This window comes from Cuculus canorus, chromosome 7 (assembly GCF_017976375.1).
Source record: "Cuculus canorus isolate bCucCan1 chromosome 7, bCucCan1.pri, whole genome shotgun sequence".
NCBI classification, from domain to species: domain Eukaryota; kingdom Metazoa; phylum Chordata; class Aves; order Cuculiformes; family Cuculidae; genus Cuculus; species Cuculus canorus.
In genome coordinates this window covers 33,981,127-34,007,088 of record NC_071407.1, presented here as the reverse complement: position 1 = coordinate 34,007,088, position 25,962 = coordinate 33,981,127, and the positions used below count along the sequence as shown (strand labels likewise).

At 36.8% G+C, this 25,962-nt stretch overlaps 1 protein-coding gene across 1 annotated transcript in view; it reads left to right on the top strand.

Moving 5' to 3' along the window:
- CFAP46 (cilia and flagella associated protein 46) overlaps window positions 1-25,962 on the top strand; it is a 74,231-nt gene that overhangs the window by 28,165 nt on the left and 20,104 nt on the right. Inside the window, exons 21-43 of the mRNA XM_054071769.1 lie at window positions 33-140; window positions 586-767; window positions 2,714-2,845; window positions 4,155-4,320; window positions 6,801-6,885; window positions 7,003-7,141; window positions 7,661-7,844; window positions 8,284-8,443; window positions 9,410-9,600; window positions 11,240-11,356; window positions 11,817-11,984; window positions 12,373-12,521; window positions 14,344-14,442; window positions 14,665-14,794; window positions 15,677-15,823; window positions 17,158-17,358; window positions 18,858-18,964; window positions 19,784-19,966; window positions 20,762-20,897; window positions 21,673-21,861; window positions 22,573-22,761; window positions 23,443-23,571; window positions 24,150-24,329. Coding sequence (XP_053927744.1) covers window positions 33-140; window positions 586-767; window positions 2,714-2,845; window positions 4,155-4,320; window positions 6,801-6,885; window positions 7,003-7,141; window positions 7,661-7,844; window positions 8,284-8,443; window positions 9,410-9,600; window positions 11,240-11,356; window positions 11,817-11,984; window positions 12,373-12,521; window positions 14,344-14,442; window positions 14,665-14,794; window positions 15,677-15,823; window positions 17,158-17,358; window positions 18,858-18,964; window positions 19,784-19,966; window positions 20,762-20,897; window positions 21,673-21,861; window positions 22,573-22,761; window positions 23,443-23,571; window positions 24,150-24,329 — 3,471 coding nt within the window. The remainder of the gene's footprint in view (window positions 1-32; window positions 141-585; window positions 768-2,713; window positions 2,846-4,154; window positions 4,321-6,800; window positions 6,886-7,002; window positions 7,142-7,660; window positions 7,845-8,283; window positions 8,444-9,409; window positions 9,601-11,239; window positions 11,357-11,816; window positions 11,985-12,372; window positions 12,522-14,343; window positions 14,443-14,664; window positions 14,795-15,676; window positions 15,824-17,157; window positions 17,359-18,857; window positions 18,965-19,783; window positions 19,967-20,761; window positions 20,898-21,672; window positions 21,862-22,572; window positions 22,762-23,442; window positions 23,572-24,149; window positions 24,330-25,962) is intronic.

Genomic DNA, 25,962 nt, shown 5'->3' with positions numbered 1-25,962 from the left:
CTGTTAATGTAATTTTTTTAATTTCTAATTAGAATAATGATGTAGCGCAAAATCCTATGGCAAGAATTCTTGTTGGTCTAGAAATGTATTCATGTAATGGCTTGGATCTCATGGATTTCACTGTTCCTAGCTTATCTCAGGTATTTAGTTTTGGTTTATTTGCTCTTGAGTTTTAAGAAATTGCGTAGTATAAATGTGATTTCAGTTTCAATTTTGGATGGAGGCAAAATTCATTTGAAAACTTTTATTGTATCATTATTTCCTTTAAAATTTTCCAAGACCTTGAGTAGTTATGACAGATAGAAGATTTTTTTTGACTGAATATTTTCATTTATCAAAAAAACCCAGATAGCATTGGAATACCAGTATTAGAATTGTTCTTGTTTTGCTCTAACAGATTATTTCTATAATCATCAGTGAGCATAATGGGTTCAGATGAATTCTATGCAGAACCATGCATCTGACCTTTCACTTTTTTTGAGAAAACTTTGTAGAATCATTAAATCATTTAGTTCAGAAAAGACTTCTATAATCATTTGAGTCCAACGTTTTTTTTTCTTTCTTTCTTTCTTTTTCTCCCCCTAGTTAGTGAAATTGGCTTTGGAATGCAGTTGGTCAGATTCCTTAGTGGAATTGCAGACACTGACTCGACTTACATATTTTGCATATGTATCCCATGACTATGAAATAGTGATGACTTGTTCCAAAAGGATCCTGCAATTACATGAGAATTTTTTCCATGGTAAAGATACTAAGAAATACAAAATGTAAGTACATGGAATTTTGCATGATACTGTGATATACTTGAACTAAGCTTTGAAGAAAGAGAGTAATATAGGATAGATGCATCTGATCTCATAATCAAAAGTGAAAGAATCTTTTTTTTATGAAGAAACTGAACAGTTACAAGTGAAAGTGAAATTTTCCTGATTCTGCCGACTCTGTTGTTACCAGCTAGTTAAATACTGCAGGTGATGCTTTAAGCCTGCAGTAAAAGGCAATATGGGGTCCAAATAGTAGCTCTGGACCCAGTTTGGGAAGATACATGAATTTTGTTAGCCAAGTGAGTCAGCAGGTCACGTATACAGGTGTTTGGATGTCTTCCTGGTAGGCGTTGCTTTTCTGAAGTGGCCATTGTGGTCTTTTCACACTTTTATAATTTCCAAGCTTATTCTGGTTCTTTTGCTGGTACAAATTGCGTCCAGTGCTGAGCTGACTCTAATACAGGAAGGGTTTCCGCAGTTCATGGAACAAAACTGGAGCTATGAGGGATAACAAAGTCAAGTGGTTGTTGTGGTCTGTATTACCACCTAGGGTGCGATAGGAATGCACTCTTTTCTTTAAAAGCCGAGTTACATAACTGATCACTGCAACCTTTCATCTTAAAGAAAATGAGGAAAAAAAAGGTTTTGTATATAAACAGATCTGTTGGTTGAGTCCTTTATTATAAAAAGGTCATATCCTTCTATCCTTCTGTTTATATCGTATAATTTCCTCCAAAACCAGACTGTAATTTGATCAAAATAGGAAGGAGTTGACTCAATTTAGTAATAATTTGTTGGAAGGTAGGGAGTTTGAAATAAACATGTGAAACACTTTGCATATAGTTTATTGTTCGTTTTTCTCTCTGAAAAAATAATTTCTCTTTTGAAAAAATATTCTGCTCTTTGAAATCCATGGTTATTTGCTACACGGGGAAAAAACATGTAAACCCAAATATCTTAGTATAGAACAGACAGTTTCAGAAATTACAGAAATTGAGAAAATGTTACATATTTAGCAGTCTGCAAACTAGTGAAAGAGAAAATGTTTTTCTTTGAAAAAGAAATATAGTCATGGATTGTCAATGCTGTTTCCAAAGGAAAGGATAAGCTTAGTCTTCCTGTAGCAAAGCACAACTTCAGAACAACGAAAAGTTAAATATTGATTTTTAACTTCTTGTTGTTAACTTGTCCTGTAGAACACTCGTGTCCTCTGCTGGACACGAATCATAACTACATGATAGGTCTCATCACAGGATAGGAACCAGGCCAAGCAGAATGTCGACGTTTCTTCATGTGATTGCACATTGTAAATAAGACATTAAAAAAAATTAATTTGCAAATTGTATTAATAATTCTCTTACAAAATCACTATTAACCGAAGATATCGGATGTGTTTGTTTATTTATTTATTTTAACTGATTAGCTGCTAGGACTGAAATCTACCTTCTTTTCTTTTAAGTGTAGTGGAACATGATCCAAATAAATTTCTCCAGAGGCCTGTGCATACTTTGTGAGATTTAAGTGAGACCAATTCCGAGAACGAAGTATCAAAAAACATCTAATTTTCCCAATTTATCTTTTTACTTGCTTGCCATGCAAGGTTGACCTTGAACTAATATTTCATTTGATGATCAGTAGTGAATAATGGAGATAAAACCCAAAATCTATTTTCTCCGCTTGCTAATTATAAATAATAATTTTAAAAAATCTGATTTCACAGTTATTTTTCATTAAAGCTGTGGAAAAGGTATTTTATTTCAGGTGTTTTTTCACAAAATGTTCAGTTTTTCAAATATTTTCTGATTTTAAAAGGAAAGTCAGTAGAAGCATTTGTAACTTCCAGAGCTTAAGGAAATCTATTTTGTAACAACTTAAAAGCATCAATAGTAGGAGATCTGTGCTTTTATACTGTAAGACTAGCACTTCTTGAATTATTTGTCTTTATTCAGGCCAGGCAACAGAGTGAGAGAAGAAATGTTAAGCATTGCTGCCTGTATACAAGGAAAGAGTATAATGGAAAATTTGGCTGGAAGAAAACATTTGCGTGTAGAAGCATCAAAAGCCTTTGTTCAGAGTGCCAGGTATGTTTAATTTTGAGGGAAGACTAATATAAAACAGACTTAAAATTTGATTTACAGATTTGAGGATCAACATGTTGTCTGCTTCTCTCAATCACATCATCCCCCATCCTGTATTGAAATCAGGGATTGCCCCGACCCAGGTGTAGGACCTTGCACTTGGCCTTGTTGAACCTCATGAGGTTTGCATAGCCCCACTTCTTCAGCCTGTCCAGGTCCCTCTGGATGACATCCTGTCCTTCCAGTGTGACAGCTGCACCACTCAGCTTGGTGTCATCTGCAACCTGTTGCAGAGCATTATATTAAATGTGAACTGTATGTCATGAACCCAAAGTGGAAAGATTGCTTTAAATAATGCATGGGCAGGAGAAGGTGATACATGGATGATGCATGACTTTGGTATGCATTCCTTGCAATTTGGAAGAAGTAAATTAACGAGCAAATTAGTATTCTGGGAAGACGAACATGTGACGCATGAATCTGTGTTTTAAAATTTGGCATGTTCAGACAAGCACTTCTTCAGGAAGAACTGAGCACATATATAACGTATATAGCTCAACACATTCCAAGAGGGACACAAAAAGTGGTGAGCAAAGACTGGGCTTTAGTAAGTCTAGTGTTAAGGCATAAGATATGTGAGCATATGGACTCTACAAATTTTGAAGCTGTGGGAGAAAATGACAAAGATGACTGGATTCAAAACCTATTCAGTGAGTGGTTGTTTAATACAAATCCATAATTTTTAGCTAAATTCTGTATCTTTTCCATGTGAGTGGTGTATCACCATCTGGAGAACTATTTTATGAATTGAAAATACCATTTCCATGGAATATGCTTAAAACGATTTCAATGCAGCTAGAGGCATTCAGGAATATTCTTGTATTATGCTGGTACGATACTATGCAACATCCATGGAATTTTAATAACTGGTTTGTTATAATTTTTAATGTCTTTTGAATGAGACATTAACATAATAGGAAGCCAAAAATTAGATTATTCCAATGAGAACATCTTGAGTAGGTTTCTACTGTTTTTTTAAATGAAGGCTCTTGAGCTAAGGTGACACAGGAATACAGTAAAACCATCAATATGGTACTTGATTATTGCTACTTCTGCTGAATATGTAATGTTATTTTGTATATAAAAATGGAAAGTATCTTTGGTATGAAGCTTACATGCAACCCTTCATTGCTGAGATTACATATGATGGTGCCTAAATCAGGTAAACCCAGGTGTTTGTAGAAGTAAAAGCCTTTATTTTGCTTACAGTGTGTTAGTTTTCCTTCATAAAGCTGTACTTTGCTTTCTTCAGCTATGCAGGTGAAGCCAGAAATTATTCCCTTGTGATATTTGCAGCTCGACACTTCTGGAATATATGTTTGCCTTTGATGGGTTCTCCACGTGACAGACAGCAGCTTCGAGAACCTACTGAAATAATTCTTAGGAGTATAATTAAAGCAGAATCTAAAAATAAACAGGTAAGAATATCTAATAGGTGCTGTTAGTTGTGCTTGGTTGTGTTTAGTGGTTGGTACTGGTGGTAAAGAGAAAGCTTTAGTTTGCTCTCAAGCTCTGGGTGCACACTTCAAGATAGTTTTCCTAAAAGAGGAAAGTGACTTGTTTGTCATGAACACATCTGTGGTTTCTTACCTGCATTCACATAGCACAAATTCACATACACAGGGATTCGCACACTCATTTTATGCCTTGAAATGTTATTAATTCTTGTGAGTTAGACTGTATCGTAACTTGTGATATTAATTAGAAATAATGCTTCCTATAAACAGAGCATTCTATATTTGATGGTTTCCAGGGTTACTGAATTATTATTTCTTTATATACTGTAGTGACAATTCCAAGATGCTGGAGCCGAGCTCCAGTGATCCTCGATCAGGTTAGCTTGAGGCAGTTTTTAATGGAGTCACATCTGGAGAAACATGTACCAGAAGATATGACAGGCTGAGAGAGTTGGGGTTGTTCAGCCTGGAGAAAGAAGATTCCTTAGAGCGACCTTTGAGTACCTGAAGGGGCTACAAAAAAGCTGGGGAGGGACTGTTTACAAATGCTTGTGGTGGTAGGACTAGGGGGAATGGGTATAAACTGGAGAGGTGCAGAATTAGAATAATAGAATCATAGAATAGTTTGGGTTGGAAGGGACCTTAAAGATCATCCAGTTCCACCCCCCCTGCCATGGGCAGGGACACCTCTCACTGGCTCAGGCTGCCCAAGGCCCATCCAACCTGGCCTGGAACACCTCCAGGGATGGGCAGCCACAGCTTCCCTGGGCAGCCTGGGACAGGGCCTCACCGCTCTCGTTGTGAAGGAATTCCTCCTTATATCTAGACTAAGTCTGCCCCTCTCTAGTTTATACCCATCACACCTGGTCCTATCACTCCAAACCTTTGTAAACAGTCCCTTTCCAGCTTTCTTGTAGCCCCTTCAGGTACTGGGAGGTCACTGTAAGACAAGGCATAAGGTCACTATATTTAGACTAGACGTAAAGAGGAACTTCATCACTATGAGAGTGGTGAGGTGTAGTGTAGGGAAATGTAAATGTTGTAAATGATGTAATGTTGTAAAGTGATGTAAAATGATGTAATGTTGTAAATGTAAGAAAATTGTGGGTTGTAAAGAAGGGATAATTGTAGGGCAGCTGAGCTACTCTTAATTGCTGCAGCTGTGGGATCCTGAAAAGTGGCTAATCACTGTGGGGTAGCTGCTAACGAGGTGAAAAGGGTGTATAAAGCCTAGCATGGCAGAGCAGTTGGGAAGACTACTCAAAGGAGGAGCTAGGAGTAAGAGAAAGCACTTCAAGAGAGAGCAGCCGAGAGAAGGTGAGAAAGTTAGGGCACTCCAAGGAGGAGCTCGTAGAGCACTCAGAGGATGAGCTCTGAGTTAGAGCAGCACCCAAACAGAGGCCAGGTGGTCTGCACGAATCCGGGAGGCAATGGAGAACAGAAACTGGGAAGGGGTCCGGCTACCGACGGCAGTGAGACACTGGCCCAGGTTGCCCAGGGAAGCTGTGGCTGCCCCATCCCTGGAGGTGTTCCAGGCCAGGTTGGATGGGCCTTGGGCAGCCTGAGCCAGTGGGAGGTGTCCCTGCCCATGGCAGGGGGGTTGGAACTACATGGGCTTTAAGGTCCCTTCCAACCCAAACTGTTCTATGAAGATAACGTTTAGTTTAGTTCAGCAAGGCAGTGGTTCACTTGAGATATGTACCAGCCTGAAAACTCAAAATGAGTTAAAAAAAAAAAAAGGTAAAAGCAGGTATTACAAAAGCTTTACTGCTGCTATTACAAGCTTTCTGAAAACAACATTACAGATAGTGGGGTTTTTTTTCTCTCCATTTCCTGTGGTTAGAATTGAATCTGTCTTTTACCTCATGTTGCTTTCCACAAAATCATAAAATCACAGAATAGTTGGAGTTTTAAGAGACCTTGAAAGATTATCCAGTTTTATCCCCCCTGCCATGGTTAGGGTCACCTTCCATGAGATCAGGTTGCTCAAAGCCTCATCCAACCTGACCTTGAATGTTTCTAGGGATGGGCCATCTGCACCTTCCCTGGGTAACCCATGCCAGTGTCTCACCGCCCTCATTGTAAAGAATCCCCTACTTATGTCCAAACTAAACCTTCCCTCTTTCAGCTTAAGACCATTGTCCCTTGTCCCGTCACTACAGGCCTTTCTCTGTCTTTCTTGTAAGACCCCTTTCTATAGTGAAAGGCTGCAATAAGATCTCCTTGGACCTTCTGTTCTCCAGGTTGAACAATCCCATACTCTCGCAGCCTGGCTTTATAGCAGAGGTACTCCAGCCCCCTGATCATCTTCGTGGTTGCTCTCTTGACCTGATCCAACAGGTCCATGTCTACAAAAATACAGTAATACTCAAAGAAATAAGTTGACCAAAATATAAAGAGGGTTATTTTTCTTCCCCCACCCCCGATTCTGATCTTTTTAGGAGAAGAAAGATACGTTGCCTTTGCATCAGTGGGTTACAAGGGATTTTCAGAATATTGGCTTATCAGTAGGATGCTCCCTCCCAGGTAAGTTCTTCCTCTGTTTGATCTGGTATTAAAAAATACTGTATTACCAGTATTTGGTAATGCAATTATTCTAATTCTACAGTATATTAATAAATAATTTGTGTGTATTCTTCAAAGGTGCTGAGGAAGATCTGACATTAAGAACCTCCTTATATGGGTTGTTATTCCACATCTATGCTGATAAAGCTGATTGGGAGACAGCACTGAAAGTCCTGGGTGAAGCTATTCAGGTTTTGCCTCAGACAAGACACAAGCTGTAAGTTGGTTGGCTTAGTTTTATTAAAATAAGCCTCCTGATTCTTGAGAAATATAAAACTCCATTTATGTTTTTATTCTGCTTTGGGAAAACCTTACGATTATGTTTTGTAAGCCCATCAGTTCTTAAAACAGAAAACACTGTTGGGTCCTTTCAATGAAAAAGACATACATTAGCAGTGCTTCTTATTAATCTCTTCATGATATTTGTAAATTCATTTTTTTTTTAAATCGTATATAAGTAATATTATTTTCCAAGAAATAGGCATGTGAGATGTCTATATAACACAAACTTTAATTTTCCTAGCAGTAAACCATTTACGTTAAATGGAAACAAAATTATATAGGGTACTGTTTACATAGTCTTACCTAAGCTCAAAGATTTATGCCCTCTTATGTCGGTTTATGAATTTTACATCTCTGTTCTGTACTGATATGATCTAGTGTGTCTATCCTACTCACAAAGTTACTTTACAGGTACAGATACAAGTAATTTGCAAGGTTTTTTGTCTTTTTCTAGGCTGATTTTTAAACACATGGTTACAGTGAAGGCAGGATTGGGATACAATTTTATGATGGATATTCAGAAATTCAGAGATGAAAGCGAAGATTATTTGTCACGTATGTGGCGTCATTTGGTAACAGTCTCCACAAATACTGTTGGACAGTTAAGCTGTTTTCAAAATGCAATCACTGCTTTACAGGTTTGTCAGTTTTTACTCTATGTTCACATGCTGATAGAATGATGTTCCTCGAGTGATTCCGGGGATTGCAAGTTCTGTGAAGTGTATAATTGAACCTGTAGGAAAGCCATTACTTTTTATAACTTTGAAATTGCTTTTCAGTTGGAAAACTGTGTATGGCTGGATCTTGGTATCCAGGAAAAGTTCAGTTGAGCCCTGTCAAAGAAAAACGTCTCAAAGTAGACCATTGCAATGAGTTTTAATAAAGCAAAGAATTAACTGATAAGAATTTTTTGTTATGTTCCATCTGGCATAACTCTGATTATGTGATGCCAGTAAATCTACTCGCTGCCAAATTGCTGCTTTTGGCTTCTGTTAAGGCTATATTGAAATTTTAATTGTCTTTTTGGTGGTTTAGATCAGCAAATATAAACAAACTCTTCCTTTATTGCTTTTATAGAAACAAGAAAATGAATGGCAGAAAATTGATTATCTGATGGAATTTGCTGGATGGTTATATTGTAACCAGTTTCCCCTCAATGATGTTATTAAACTTTTGGACTGGGTGGTAAATCTCTTGCTACGTATGAAATTTCCTATGCAGTCCTCACAAGAAGAAGGTATGTGAAAGGTAGCCTTATAACTTTCAGAAGAATTTCTCAGCAGCAAATGCAAGGGACAGTTTTAATTTACTACTTAGTTACCACAAAGAATGGCAGCAGCATGGCTTTACTTTCTCCAATGTTCATTGTCATTTGTTCAAGGCAAGCTTAAATATATCCGTGTATTCTGTGTTGTGCCGTGGAGACCTACCCACAGTCTAAAAATGGCCAATCATGCCATTTCTGGGTATGAATGCTGGCCAAATACACTTCTTGCTGGCTGTCCTGCTGGTAGTTAGGACGTGGTCTTGGGTCACCATAGAAACTGCCTCCATCAGGATCAAAAGCGTTTTTTATTTGACTGCAATGCTACTTAAGTGGCTGAAATGAGCATCTTTCACAGAATCACAGGATGGTGGGTGTTGGAAAGGACCTCTGGAGCTCATCCAGTCCAACCCCCCGTTAATGCGGGCTCACCCCCAGTGGCCTGCACAGGACCGTGCCCAGGTGGGTTTTGAATTTCTCCAGAGAAGGAGACTCCAATAGCATCCCTGGGCAGCCTGTTCAGTGCTCCATCACCCTCACAGTAAAGAAGATTTTCCTCGTATTCAGGTGGAACTTCCTGTGCTCCAATTTGTGCCAGTTGCCCCTTGTCCTGTCAAGACAATCTGGCCTGTACTGCAGATTAATTTTCAAGGAGACATAGTTACAGTGTGCTTGCTGTGGACTTAATTTCTGTGTCAAACTTACATAACTTAATATAGATAACTGTTACACTATTTGCTGAAAATGTAGTACTAGTGACATTGCATCACCGTAAGAACATCTTCAGTAGATGGATTTCTGTTTTTCTGGCTTTGTTTTAATAAGTATTTTAATTTTTAATTCAGAAATTTTAAGTTTTGTGTACATTTTTCTGTCACTATGACCATGTTGTTTGTCTTTTACCAGAAAAAGATACTATATTGAAATTTTCTCTTACAGAAGATTTGAAGATAGACATTGGAGCAAATGATACCATGGTCCAGATTAATTTGGAAGATTTGAGCAATATTAAACAATTGGAAGCTTTGTTTAGAACACAGACATTAATGGCTGTAGTATCTGGTTGTGGTTCTCCTTTTCATCAGCAGCACTGTTTGACAGCATATGCTTGTATCGTCCGTATCTGGCAGGTGAGATTCTATGAGATTATATTATATGTACTATAATGTGGCCAGAATATTTCAAGTCAGCTTGTGTAATTATGGTGCTAGCTATTCATTTGATGTTTTAATTACATCTTTATGGTGTAGTTGGTGTATTTTTTCAGGTTTGAGGATTAAACAAGAAAATTGTTTCTCTCCGGAAAAGAGAGAAGAGACAGTAAGGGTAAAAGCAGTGGTCCATTGTTTCTCTGCAGTATGTCCATATGTTTCATGCAAAAGGTTCTAAAATGTTGTAATTTTAATTTGTTAAAGAATCTTAGTGGTGGCAGAATACGTGCTGAAGTCATTGCTGACAGTTCTGAGAACAGTAATTGCAGATGGATCTTCACTTAGGTTGAATCAAAGGGGCTGTCATCGGACAGAAAGGAATTGTGTGATGTAGTTCAATTGAGCTGCTCATTTAAGTGTTCAGAGAAAGTATAGACAGGCAGTATCCACCAGCTGTTATTCTCTAATCACTTTTGCATTGTTGCAACATTTCAAATCAACCACATCTGTTTCATTTTTCATTGGTAAGAATACCTAATTTAAATGGCTATTGAGAAGTGGAGCAAAATCGTAGGAAAACAATTATACATTAAATACATTAAATATGAGTAAATCTTTGAAGGGCCTAAATCTGTTCTTGACAGTAGTAATGCCACAAACCATTATAGAAACGATGTTGGTGCAATTGATGGGACATATCAACTATATCAGTAAGCTATAGCTTGTGCGTAATTTTATTCCAGTTAGCTGTAAACTCCTGCAATTTGTTACTCCTGTAGTAATTATGATCAAATTTTCATTGTGGAATCAGTTTAGACTCTTAACATTTGATGGAAGACAGGAATCCATTTCGAAAGCAGGTTCTCAAGTGCTAGGCCTCCATAAATAACTCAGTAGAAGATTTTAACAATGTTCTCCAAAAATGAGAACAATCCAAGCCAAACCATCTGCCTCTGACTTTATTTTAAAGACACGTTACCTTTAATTTGACATTTTCACGAGTTGTCCAGCATCCAGCATTATTTTTTTATTTTGTACTCTTGATCCCTCCAGCAAAATTTATTCATGTTCTCAAATTATTGTGTTGATTTTTTTTTTATTTTAGGTAAGATCAGAAACTGCACTGTTGCGTGCGCAGAGGAATTTTCAATAGATACTTTCATATGCTGAAATATTTAGAAATTTATATAAAATCCATTAGTAACATTATAGAAGGCTAATCCAGCAAGAGGACAGAGTGGCTTTTTGTAGTCTTCCAGATTACTTTGATTTGAAATTCGTCCCTTGTAGAAGATTAAGCAATTTTGACAGAAGCTTAAAAATAAAAAAGGGTTGAATTTGCAACCATATAGTTTAAAACAGTAGCAGTAGTATTTATCACAGGGATGGTGTCTTCTTTTGACAGTCCAGCTGCTTAAGTGCATTGTCACAGTCATGCTAAATGCTTGTACAAATAATGCAAGTATCTGGTAGTCTTAATTTTAGTTTTCTGAAGAAATATCTTACGCAGATATAAGGTGGTATGAGACAGTTGTTTAGAGCTGTAGATAGTGACTTAGAGTTAGTAATCGTTATAACTAGAAACTGACAGAAAAACTGTGATTATTTGATTTTCTAGGTATCGTTGTCAGCATCAGAACCTACTATAAAAATGCTATCAAAGTCTTCGCAACTTGCAACTCCTCAGAAGGTACAATCTGCTAAGAAAGAGACCAACAAAAAGAAAGAGAAACAAGTAAGAACTCCTTTCCTGTCGAATTAAACCAACCTCCTTTTTGTCAGAGAAGTTTCCCTGGGCTTCTTTGTTAAATAGCTCAGACGCTTTCCTATAAAGACTCTTAGACAGGTGCTGGGTCATCTTGTCTAGACCACGCTTTGGCCAAGAAAGATTGTGCCAGATGATCCTTGAGTTCCTTTCCAACCTGGTATTCTGTGTTTCTATGATAACCTGTGAAGAATTTGTCTGTGAGTCTGTATGTCACACCTGCACTTTTGATCGCATGATCTTGACAGGTTATAAATTGACAGATACTTTTCTTTTGATTGTTGCATTGGTCAAAATATTACTGTCAAAACGAAAAGACAAACTGCAAAGGATGTTAATCAGAGATTTTTCTTTTTTAATGTTAGCTGGCTGTTTAATACCAAGAAGAATGTCAGTTTGGCCTTAGAAGTTTCCTGATTTTTTAATGTAGGTTGAAGTATCTGCTGTGAAAGCGAAGCCTAGAGAGAAAAGATCAGTTGATGCCTTACCAGCAAATGTGGAAGAATGGGCTCATTATGACTGCCCCAAAGAAATCAGAGATGCTTTCAAACAGAAAACAAATAGTTATGGTATTAACTGGGATAATTTCCCCAAACCTGTAAGTGCACTCCTCAAAATTCTAGAGCATTTATTATTTAGGAAAAAAAAAAGTAACAAAAAACTAGACTGTGTTTTAGTTTTTCTGTCTGTGCGATAAAGAACATGTTCAGACAGCTGTCAGAGGTATGTCCTTGTTGTAGTATTAATTAACGCTTCAAAAAGTGTTAGTCTGTCCCATTGCATTCTGAGATGAACTTAACTTACAGAATAAATTTACTGGCTTTCTGTGTACGTAGCTGCTTTTTCAGCTTCAAAGTTTGTTGATGTTTTGTTCTGGGGTTTTTTTTTGGTAAAGTTTAGAAGTGAAGATGCCATCATTAATTTAAAATTTATTCTCTACTACATGATGTTTATACTGATGGAATTGAAAAAAAATCTCTTTTCAGACTTGCACTTTGTATTTTATGGACCTTTTATCTAAAGAACTACGGAAAGTTTCTTGCCCCCACTTGATCCTTCCCATCTTTCAGCTAGCTGAAGTTATTGCTAATGAAGTTGTGGAATGTAGAAGCCTATCTGATCTCTATCACCTTCGGTTCGTGTCCTTTACTTATTTTAAACAAAAGATCCTTCCAATAATATTTCACTGAATAGTAGCAAGCCTTTTTGTGACTTACTGTTTTATATTTGTAATGCTTTTTTATTTCCTTTCATTCCTTTTTTATGTATTGATGAATTGGTTTGCTTGTGGAATGAAATCCAGTAAGATCATCTGTTTCTAAACATGATCTCCCTGAGGAAAGGTGTACAAGATTATGAATTAAAGACACTTTGATGTGAATTATTTCTTTATAATGCCTTATTGCCACCTAACTCAAAAAAACCAAAGTCTGAAAAAAATTCAATAGAAGTATTCTTTTAAGTGTTCAAAAGGCAGACTCCCACCTTATATAAAATACACTGTCTTTGATAAGTAATAAGCCAAATAAGAATCCTCAGTTAGCATATCCTCTTTTATAGAGATTTGCCTTGATGCCCAAAGTTCTGTTATTTTTATGGATCATGAGCCCTAAAAGTTTTGATTAAAAATATCCAATATCTATGCAATGGCAAATTATTGTTGTAGTTAAAACATTGCATCATGCTCTTTTGAAATGTATTGCATAATGTTTACTTAATGATTAACAGTTAGAAGCTATAATTGCCTACTTAATTCCCAATAGTTTATGAAATGCCACATAATGTATTTTTAAAATGCCTGAAACCGATCCCACATAGCAGAATAGATAAGTGTTCATGGATAGAAACGTACATAGAATCATAGAATAGTTTGGATTGGAAGAGACCGTAAAGATCATCCAGTTCCACCCCACCTGCCATGGGCAGGGACACCTCCCACTGGCTCAGGCTGCCCAAGGCCCATCCAACCTGGCCTGGAACCCCTCCAGGGATGGGGCAGCCACAGCTTCCCTGGGCAACCTGGGACAGGGCCTCACCACCCTCATAGTGAAGAAATTCTTACTAATGTCCAGTCTAAATCCCATTGCCCCTCGTCCTATCACTCCAAGCCTTTGTAAACAGCCCCTCCCCAGCTTTCTTGTAGCCCCTTCAGGTACTGGAAGGTCGCTCAAAGGTCTCCTCGGAGCCTTCTCTTCTCCAGGCTGGACAACCCCAACTCTCTCAGCCTGTCCTCATATGGGAGGTGCTCCAGCCCTGGGATAACCCTTGTAGCTCTCCTCTGATTGTCAGTTGATTACTGCGTTGCAGGACTAGAAGTAATTCACTGACAGGAAATTGATTTACAGCCAAGCTTTGCCAGACCCTTTTTTTTTTTTGACCCTTCAAGGTTTTTTTTTATTTCACGGTATTTTATTTGTATCTATGACTTGGTTTTTAGATACGATCAGGTAGGCGTATGTGAATATATTGCTCTTCATAGAAGAGCAGGTTAGCACATACACGTGTATAGGCGGTTTTGCATACTATAGTGAGATATTATAAATATTTTTGTACTTTTTCCACATCATTTTTGCCGCTAAATTGGAGAGAAATGGGCTTGATGGATGGGCTGAGGATACTGATGGATGCCCCATCCCTGGAAGTGTTCAAGGTCACTTAGACAAGGCTTTGAGCAACCTGATCTAGTGAAAGATGCCTCTGCCCATGGTACGGGGGGTTGGACTAGATGATCTTAAAAATGCACCTTCCACCGCAAACCATTCTATGACCTCTATCAATGGGTAATTTCAGCTACCATGTTTCCCCTTTTTTTTGTTTAAATTTTTTATTATTGCCAATATTAATCAAGACATAAGAAGGCAGGATTGACAAATGTGGAATATGTGCTCTGCGTATTGTGTTTATATGAAGCAACATATAAAAGATTCTGATTGTTTTTTTCCTTCTTTTATTCTTAGACTTGCCCTGATATGTTCAGACCTAAAACTCAATCAGGCATCTTCGTATCATGAGAAAGCTGCTGGAGAAACATACATTAGTGACTTGGAGCAAGCAATGTATGTATTTTCCCTACAGCTGATAAGTGGTGTTGAGGGGGAAAAAACCTCTTGGTTTCTTAACACAAATCTGATATTTTAGCTGTGCTCTAAAATTCTGTAGATGATTTTTTGTATCTATCCACAGAGTGAATGCATGGTAAAGATGTCTAACACACTAAAACTTCATTATGAAATACATTTGAAATGTACTTGAGTTTATTTTTCTCTCTTGTGATATAGGTGTAGGCAGGAGATTGCTCTGAAAAAAGAAAAAGAAGTACATGCCAAGACAGAAGAAAGAAAAACGTTTGTGGAAAATGCTCAGCTGAATAGTAGTAGGGATCAGAATATCCTTACTTCAAGTGAAAAGGTTTTTATTTCTACTCTAGTTTCTTAATAAATTACTCTCCCCTTTTTGTTTTAATATACTTGCTAGTTTGTTTTTAAATTATTTTACACCTGACAAATACATGAAAGAATACAAAGAAATAATTAAAAATGTGTACTACTTAAATTCTGCTGACAGGCATCAGCTGAATGTGAGCTGGGTTTGCCTGTCATAGTATTTGTACTGTAGAACAACAAGAAGAGAATCTGTATTTATACAAAGTCCAAACTCACTTATTTTTCTACAACTAGAATTTAAAACTAATGCAAATAAATGGAAAAGACTGAGAAGGAAAAAAAAAAAAAGACATTGTATTTGCTCTTGGTCTCAATTTTCTCTTTTTCCTCTCTCCATTACTGTTTTGCTTTAAAGGCCAGCAAGCATTTCAGCTCTGTCTTTTCTGTCTCTTCTTTAGGAAAATGACTCTGAAAGCTCACTCCCACCTTTGTGTGCATTGTGGCAATTTGTCCTTGTTTTCATTGTATCATTTTGCTCTCTTTGTGTATTTTTCCATTCTTGTGCATGTATAATACCTTTTTTCTCGTTCCTAACCCCTCGAGTGACTTATTTTAGCTGTTGCAAATAGTTTTTCTCCTTTATTTAGTTATTGCCAGCAGCAGATCTGAAGTAGTCAATCTGTTTCAGTAGTCCATGCTTATTAGTTGAATGCCTTTTGAGGATTATAAAATCTAAATTCTACAGCAAACTTATTTTTCCTATAATATAATGTTGAATTTAGAAGTTAGAAGATAGAACTGGGCTGCAAGTTATATCAAGAATTTAATATGATAGTTAATAATAATTTGTATTCCATCTATTTTAGTTATGAAGTATAGGAAGGTGTAATATTTTATTATTTTTCAGTTTTTTGAGTTAAATGCAGTAACAGGAAAAGGACTGAGTGCACTTTCTTTCCCTTACCTGTGGATAGAAAAAGCTGAAGTACTGATTCAACTAGGCTTGTATCAGCCAGCAAGACTTCTGCTTTCAGAGGCTCATGCTGCAACTCAGGTACGTCAATAATAAAATAAAACTAGAAAAATTAATAAAACATGTAGGAAAAAATGTTTATTTTGATGCAGTTATTCCTTGTAATAATAATCAAATTGCAAAACCAAACCTTCCCCGTACACCTTGCCCCGAACCTATGTCATTTGAGTTTCAACATCTGTAATGTATATTTAAATATACGGCGCTTAAATCCCACTCATGGGAATTGTTTTAAGATTATTTCAACTTGTGAAGTACTGTCAACATCTCTGTCTCCTTTCCAGTGACCTCAGACGATGTGTGTACCTCCAAATCTTGTTTCTTAAAATGATTTAGGAACATCTACGATTTGCTCATAAGAGAGAGCAAGCATTTAGCTCCATTCTCTCATCATTTTGATCATTTGAAAGTCTCGGTATATAATTTTGAATATCCTTATGGTTTTATTGCTGTGTTTTGATAAACTGACACTGAAATTACGACTTAGAATTCCAGCAGATCTGAGATAAGTGTCTTACGTTCCACCAAACAAATCCACATCGTCTCATTATTTTGAAGTATTTACATTAAAAATATTCTTCATATATTTGCCATTCTCCATTAAAGCTCTCTTCTTGGTTGTACGGATTATTGAAACATAGTTTTTGTAAGTAAACTTTTACTTACATGTAAGTAAAAACTGCCTGTGTATTTTCAGCATGAATCTTCAATACTTTGAGTAATAACATATGAATATTGTGTCCATTAATACTATATATCTCTTAATAAAGCACAAGTTTAGTATTGTACATTGAGAAAAGTTCAAAAGACTTTAGGGAGGACAATAATTTTGATGATATAATTGCTTACTAGTGTCCTGTATGTATTTATGCTAGTATACTATTTATATTTAAAACCATATTTGTCTCTTGTATACTACTAGTATGTAGTTTATGACTTAGCATAAAGTAGCATGTTAGATTTACTAGATGTCTAACATGTCTAGATCCCAGTTCACTAAAAAGTTTTTCATCACCATGTTTCTTTATCAGATACTGACAAATGACTGCAGATATCGACATACTAAATAGCAGAAAAATGGCTTATTGGACTTGTGAGGTAGAAGATAGGGGAACGTAAAGAAATACTAAGTGTATTTGAAGATTTGGAGTTGTTGATGTGAAGTAGACACTTTATTTTGGAAAAAAAATGAAGTAATATAATGAGTAACTAAGAAATTCTACAGATAATTGGGGAAAGACCGTTGGCTTCTTATTGCTGTACCTATTCATAAGTTTAATCTAAAATATGAATAGACGTAAATATGAATAGAGTAGTGGATCTTTTAGATATAGGTCACCTATCTTTCTTCCTAGGAACTGGAGGCCCTGTATGATGTGTCGAGGTGCTTGTACTTATTTGCTGTCTTGAATAACCTGGAAAGAAACCATGGCCAAGCTAAAGCACTCCTTGAGAAAGCACAGCTTCTAGGAGGAAATGAACAGTTTTGGTACAACAGTACTCTTAGTCTCATAGAAGCAATTCTGGAGGAAGAGGGGGAAGGAAAACAGACTGTGGTAAGGAAGTTTTTGGGGTATTTTTTTGTGCAACAGTGCTGCCTCCCTTTCAGTGAAGAGAAATGGTTTCAGCTTTGCATTTCAATAAAAGCAAAAATAGGTGTTAAATGTGGTTAATATTGATTTCTCTGTTGTGCATTCAACAAACTTCACTTACAGATTCAGGCCAGTAGAAATGAGATTTTACCCAGAGAAGTTTATGAAGTTTTTATAATAAGTTTATAATAAGAAATTATCAGTTGTAATCTGCTATGAGTAATCCCAGTGAGCTGATTCTCTTGGTTAGAATGCTGTTCTACTCAGACAATTCTGTTAACATTGGTGTGTTTGTTTTCTGTATAAAGATTAGAATTTTCAGTGTTATTACTGAAAATATATTATTACTTCCTTTTCAAATATTTCAAATAGTTTTACAAATATTATTTCTAGCTCGTGAAAGATACTACTGTAAGTATAATATATATATTTATGAAAATCCTTTTCTATTTGACACTTAACGTTAAAAATATCCATTTACTGTTCAATCGTTAACGTTCATGAGTTTTACCGTGGATATTAATCTTGTTCTGTCCATGAATATCTGTCCTTTTCTGATAATTTCTGTGTCTGTTTTGTATAGAGGGACTACTTTGATTTGGGCTGAACTCAGATTTACTATCACTGAAAGAGAAAATACCTGCTTACCAGTGAGAGCATTTATTACAGTTTTACCGGCATGGTTATTAATGAAATGTGTGAGGTGGTTGGTTCTTCTGTTTCCTTCACATGTCTGACCAACATGACTGCAGCACTGGAGCAGCAAAAGAAAATCATCTAAGGGCTTTTCCATTCAAAAATATTAGCTGAGGACCTCTTTTACACCCCTGGATGGAAAAACTAGAATAGTATCAGGTTTACTTGTGGATTGTTATGCTAGTCAGTGTAAGTAAGGATGCAGAAATCTGTCCCTATGAGGATGACTGTGAAATATAGGATCAAATGTCTCGTTAGGTTAGAGCTCATCTGGTCTAACCTCAGGCAAAGCAGGAACAATTTTGAGGTGAAGTCTGACCACACTGCTGAATCAAGTTGCTCTGGGCCATATATGGCAACTTGTGAACTATCTCTCAGATTCTGCAACCTTTCTGGACCTTTGTTACCCAAAATAAAGAAGTGACTATGAAGGTAGACGAACACTGGAACATTTGTTTAGAATTTCCCTTTTTCCGAGGTGTGTCTGCTGCCTCTCATTCTTCTGCTGTGTGTGTCTAAGATGAGACTGTCTCTATCTTCTCCCCATGTGTGTATGTGCTCCGTTCACTTAATCATATCTATGATTAATATGATCATAACTAGCTCTTACTTTCTAGATTTAGACACAGTTGTCAAGAATCAGTTGTCTTGGGGAATATTAGGGAAATACGCTTAATGTGTTCTACACAAAATTTAAACTTCCTAAACTAATGCTTAATATTATGCACAAACATTAAAAATAGAATTATTTCTGATGTGACCTGCAGGCCTGTGAGATCCTGGAACACACTGCAAATGTGTTCAGATCTACTCTACTGAAGAGACCTAACAGACAGTCAGAGTTGGGTTTTATGATTGCATCCCTTGAAGCCAGGTAACTATCTTTTTTCATTAAAATATGCCCAGCCTCTTTGATGCAGCTACATTGTAAATATATGGTGATTTTTACTATTCATCTCGTTATTTTAGTATAGTGCATTCTGTGGATTCTGAAACATTTTTCCTCTAAGTCATTTATGTTGTTGTGGTTTTTTTAATTTGATTTTCCTTTCCAGTTTCCTTGTTCTTCTTTGTAGCGCTGCTACCTGTTAAGTTAGTGAGCTGGGTCAGATAGCACAACCTATGGGGCATAGTTTGTGGTGTAGGTTACCCAAAGGAGCAAGATACATTTGCGTATGCAGAGGTAACTCTTTGAGCACAGATATTCCCACGAGATTATTGAGATCTGCAGTACTGAGCTGCTTCTGTCCTCATCATGATCCAAGAAGTCTTTTTATGGTGGAACTAAACAATGATTTTGGTTACTTTGAAATCCAAGCACAGAGAGCTTGAAATGTGTTGGTACAAGGAGAGAGTATGAAACATTCGTACTTCCTTCTGTCTCAAGAAATGCGAAACTTTTAGATTAGAGAGGGGATACTAATAATCTCAATTCAACTGTATTTAGAAGAGAGATTAGACCTAGGCAGTTTGAATAATTAGATACATGGAACAAGTGACACCTCAATTCTAATCTGAAAAGATATTTTGATATTTTCAGGGCCAACTATAATTTGTACGCCATAGATCTAAAGAATAAAGAGGCTTTTCCTAGTTTTCTTATAATTTAAGGGAGAGGAGAGAGGAATATGTCTGTTCTCAAACACAGCCTGCACTTTCTGACTGCTTTCTTGTACTTAATTTTTATTCCTAGGAAAATACTTATTCAAGTACATTTTGCCCAAGATTGTATGACAACTAGTGATGATTCACATCAGTTGCTATATATGCTACAGGAATCATACAATAAACTAGTTCAAATTGAGAAGGACTTCTTTCATTATGGGCATAAAAACAGCAGCGCTGAGGTACTGCTAGAATGTGCCAATATTCACAGGTAAAATTATACCTCTTATGAAAAGTTTTATTTAAGCAGTGCACAAAATGTATTGATTACACTTTTATAGTCTTATTAAAGATAGAAAAGAGCAGATAATACTGTCAGGTTTTATATCTTGGTGTTATACGTCTCTTTGCATTCATGATGTGTTCTGTATTCAGAAAAATACTGTAGCATCTTAGATGATACTAGGGGTTTTTGTAGGCCAAAATGAAGTATCCAGATCTCTAAGTCAGCTTTTTGTCTTCCCATTTGTAAAGCCATTTTGGCAGCCATACCAGTCATTCTCAAGTATTCATAGGCTTTTACAATTCTGACTGTCTAAATTGTTCTCTGAAAATTGCAGTAATAGCAAAAGCGCAGAACATGGTCTACCTGCCTTGACTCCCATTTTTTTCAAGATGTCCCCTTAAAATGAGATATGTTTTGTACCTGCCTGATCTGCCAGTTTGTTCCTGGCGAATATGTACTCTAGAATATCTTAATATCTCTTTAAATTATAAGAATATCTAGAATATCGCCTTTCTTCTCTTTGTGTCTTGGCATCATCCTGCATTGCAGCAGTACAGTTCTAGGAATAAGGACTTGAAAGGATAATATATAAATGTTCACTTTTCCGATTTGAACATTTAGAAACATGTGTGCAAAGTTAATCTATTTTACCTACTATTATATTTATTTAATCTATTAATCTAATAATTTGTTTATATACGATCAATAGTATTGATACCATAAAAATAAACACTTTTTTAGGTTAGTTTCTTTGGGTTTATGGTTGGTTTTTTTTTTCAGGATGATGGCCAAGCAGAAAACAAATGAAGAAGAAAAACACGGTCACTATCTCGATGCTTATGACTTAGCTCAGAAGGCAGTATCCAAAACAGAGGAATTGTTTCATAATGTTTGTAGCTTCTTTGCAGTTGATGAGGTATAGAGATACATATTTTTTTTCTACTCATGGAAAAGAAGTCCAATTCTTAGATGCCCTAAATGAGCTTATCTTCCTGTAGTGATAGGTATTGTCTGAATATAGAAGGAAACATTGAATGTCAGAAGAATGTACAGTTTAAAAATAGAAGAAGAGAAGCAGAAATAAGAGGATTTGTTTGGGCTTTGTCAATTTTATTTAATTCTAATATTTATCTAATAGCTACAAAAGCCTAAACTTGGAGATATTTTTGATTATCTAAATACCTCACAGGCTGAAATTCTCCACAATAAAGCTTTTATTTCTCAGAAGATTAAAAAAAAAGATTACACAGAACATTATGTAAATAGAGAAAGCCGGTTTTTGAAAGTGGGTTTTGGGTAATGTAAGCCTGCAGCCTGTTTTGCTAGTGTTCTATTCTTATACTCTAGCACCCAGCTTTTTTTTCTTCTTTGCCGTTTTTAAAGAGCAAATATATTTGTGCAGCTACCAAAATAATAAATATTATAATTTTGGGTTTATGTACACATTTGTAACTCCTTTGTAATTAGATATTTGTACCAAGTAGATGAAACTTGAAAAGCAAAAACCCAGCTGCTTTGATTGCTTTGTAATATATTTAACATTGAATTGCAATATCTCTGATCTGTTGAGGTGGTGATGTTTAAAAGTTTGCTTCTTCTATTGAAAGAAGTATAACATTCCTAAGTTCTTACCAGATAAATTTGCAAACGTATTTGAAATTAGAATTAGTTTCTTTTCTTTTGTATTTCAGACCACAAATGTTAGTATCCCGTTAATGAGGCAGCTGGCTAACAGGAAGATAAATCTTGTAGAAATTCTTTTGGATGTTTTTCATCTTGTTATTACTGAGAAGAAGCGTAAAAAAATGGGAGAAGCATTATCTTGTGAAATTGTGGAGGCATTCATCAGGGGATCTATTGAAGATAATGCAACAGAACAGGTAATACTGAATGTTTAGTCCTATGATTTGCAGAGAAGAGGTCTATCAAAAGTTTCCCAGGGATGTTTTCCATAGCAGAACTTTGTCTACTACTGAGGAAATGGGTCCCCAGACCACTCATGTAGTTTTGCAGCTGAGAAAGTTCAAGTGTGTGGGTTTTACTGTGGGAATGGTTTATTGGGGTTTTATCAATTTTATTTTCTTGAAAAGATTTTCTCAAATGCAGAAATTTAAAACCACTAAGAGTAGCAGGGAAGTTACTTGTGGCTTTATAATTGGTGGCGGTCTTTTGCATTATTGTCTCTTCCTTTTAAAACGGTTGGTTTTCAACAGAACTGTGTAATCAAGCTGATGAATAAGAGCATGTCCCATTGTAATTCTTGCCCATTGTTCTGTCTCAGACAATGACAATAGGAAATGCTGTTAAAGGGAAGTACAGTATTCCCACCATTCCCCGCAGTACCCTCGCCTTATCCCATATTTTCCTCCGCACTGATTGTTGTTTACTTTTGGATGTCACAAGGCACTTCCTTTTTAATCAGTTGGTAATGAATTTGTGTATCTATTAAAGACAGCTTGTTTGTAGTTGAAAGTATAATCACGCTTAACAGGTGTGTTTGTATTAAATATATGTATTAGATTTTTGTAAAAGTACGTTTCTGTATGTGTGGGTACATATGAGCAAGTAAACATAAATATGTATTTTACCAGGAGTGGAAGCGTATGGAATGCACTGTGGGTCACATTATGCTGGCTCAGTTAGCAAATGTACAGAGTCTTTGTAAAGGCTGTCCCGACATCAGCTCCAAATGCCTGTATCTCACTGGAAAAACTCTTCATTTACTTGCCATTAATGTAGATCCTGTACATTCAGAGGTTTACTGGAAGCCAAATATTGTGGTATGCATTCTTTTCTTCATTTAAATTCATTTATATGTGTAAAGTTTATCTGCCTCAATAGTTTTTTGAATACACTTGTGTGATACTATTTATTTAGACCTAGGATTTACGTATTGCATGCAAGCCATAACAAAAATGTATACCGAACCAAGTTATTTCACAAAAATGCTTCTGTCTATGTGGTATCCTCAATTAGATAATTTTTTTATTCATTCCTGAGATATGCTAATTAAAATGTTTTCAAAACACTCCTTGGGCTAGGAAAGTTGTTCTCCAAATCCATGCGGAGGAGAAGTAATGACTAGTAGATTAAAAGCTCAGATATGTAAGCTCCTTTCGTGTTGTAGTGAGAACAGCAAGGAAGAAAAGGGAAGTTTATTGAGTCATTATAAATTCAGTGATGAATTAAAGTGTTCAGAAGAAATTAACTGAGGGCAAATATTAGAAAATCAAAATCTTAGAGATTGTATGGGAGTTTCTGTTAGTCATTGTCATCATAGCATATTAAGAAATTTTGATGCCTGCTGCTATTGTTAAATCTCTCACCATCAAGGGATTCATGTAGTGAGATGATTCCTTTTAAGAATAGTTCAATATTCACCTAGACTTTCAGAAAATGAATTAAAATAAGAATACTTAATGGAATGCTTAATTATCCTTTTTTTATATTGCGATGAACAGGAAGACGCTAAATCAGACATTGAAAAAATGACTTCAATAGAATACAGTGAACAGGAAGTGACAGGCAGCAGTTTGCCGACGAATAAACATCAAAACGATGAGTATAGGAGGAAGGTGCAGGAATTAAAGGTATATTAACATACGCTCTCGCATTAGAATTTAAGTGCTTCCTTTTTATGGAAGAATAGTCACCTTACCTCATAGGTTCTGTTTGAATTGATAATGGAAATGTTTGTTACATAAATCGCATCTTACAAAAGAAAAAAATCTCCAGAACAACACGAAAAACTGCTTTGCATCAATTTTCTGCTGTGTACCTCCATCCTACCCCTCAATTCATGTTGTGGGAGCTCCTGATTGAGCTTTCCGAGTTGCTCCCTTAAAGGAATAATTTCTCATTTGGTGGTTTCCCACTTATCAAGCAGCCAGGACAAGATGAACAGGCAGCTTTCTATCTGCTTCACAAATGTGCCTTTCTAGGAGAGCACAACATTTTGCAGAAAAGAAAAGAAAAATAATTTCTATCACATATTTGCGTATTTTGATCATACATTAACTAAATGCCTTAAAAGAGGGAAAAAGCATTAAAATTAGCTGTGAAAAAGTAATACTTACAGTTTCTAATGCATTAGTCATCTGTATATGTCTAACAAATATTCAATCTTGATACATATTTTAATATAGATATTTTTATTTTTACCATCTAGAAGGAACATAGATTGGCTCAGAAATATCTTTCTCAGTCCAGTGAAGCTTTACTACAGTGTATGAGTGTGGCATTCAGTCATAATATCACTGACGTACTGGCTCATGCTAGTTTTGAAGTGGTTGAATGCTTTCAGCAATTGGACCCAGTTGCAACTAGCCAGTTTTTGGCACTTCATCAGGTAATGCAGCCAGTGTACTGTGCTTCTTTCCAGTATAAAAAGGGTGAGTGAAGTTAAATAAACAAAAATGTCTATTCAGATTGCCTGAAAAGTGGTCCTGCAGAATCATAGAATAGTTTGGGTTGGAAGGGAACTTAAAATCATCCGGTTCCAAGCCCCCTGCCATGGGCAGGGACACCTCCTACTGGCTCAGGCTGCCCAAGGCCCATCCAACCTGGCCTGGAACACCTCCAGGGATGGGGCAGCCACAGCTTCCCTGGGCAACCTGGGCCAGTGTCTCACCACTCTCACAGTGAAAAAATTCCTCCTTGTGTCCAGTCTAAATATGCCCCTCTCCAGTTTATACCCATTGCCCTTAGTCCTGTCACCACAAGCCTTTGTGAACAGTCCCTCCTCAGCTTTCTTGTAGTCCCTTCGGGTACTGGAAGGTCGCTCTAAGGTCTCCTCGGAGCCTTCTCTTCTCCAGGCTGAACAACCCCAACTTTCTCAGCCTGTCTTCATATGGGAGGTGCTCCAGCCCTCGGATCATCTTTGTAGCCTCCTCTGGACCCGTTCCAACAGCTCCATCTCCTTCTTATGTTGAGGATTCCAGAACTGGACACAGTACTCCAAATGGGGTCTCACAAGAGAGGAACAGAGGGGCAGAATCCCCTGCTGAGCCCTGCTGGCCACGCTGCTTTTGATGCAGCCCAGAACACCGTTGGCCTTCTGGGCTGTGAGCGCACATTGCCGGCTCATGACGAGCTTCTCATCAACCAGCACCCCAAGTCCTTCTCCTCAGGGCTGCTCTCAATCACATCATCCCCCATCCTGTATTGAAATCAGGGATTGCCCCGACCCAGGTGCAGGACCTTGCACTTGGCCTTGTTGAACTTCATGAGGTTCACACAGCCCCACTTCTCCAGCCTGTCCAGGTCCCTCTGGATGACATCCCACCCTTCTGGCGTGGCAGCTGTACCACTCAGCTTGGTGTCATCTGCAAACTTGCTGAGGGTACATAGTGTGTGGATACGTGTGAGAACTAGCGAGTAATGCAGGTAATCAAATACATGATAGGTTTGCTTAATTCAAAATAGTTGATCAGTGGCTTTTTAACATTCCTACTGTCTGTTGAGTTTGATGACGTTTTCATAGATGATTGGATACTGGGCAAAAAGACCCCACTAATTCAGTTACTGTCCTGCCCAGAACAGTTTGTTTTTATTGTATTTTTTTTTTAAAAGAGAAGAGTTTAAAATGTCACTCCATGTCAATATTAAACCTACCTTTGGAATTTTTTAATGGGTCAACATGAATTGCATTTTTTTAATGTAACAGCTGTTAGCAAGCAGCAGTTCAAATGACAGGATTGTTGTGTTTGCTGAAAGAAAAGGATATGAAGTCTTACCCTTTGTAGGAAATCGTAAAACTGTGTGATATGGTGGCTGTAGAGTAAAAGACATGGAAACACAGAAAAGGCTCAGCTTACATGAAAGGCTAAGTTCAGAACGCTGGCATTTACCTTTCCACTTAGAACCTTACATGACTAAATGCAGGAACATAGGTGATAGTTGTAGACAAGAAAGTTACTTCTAGCGATTCATCTTTAAGAAATCCTCAGAAGTTATTGCCAGCCTGTTTATATTAGATTTTA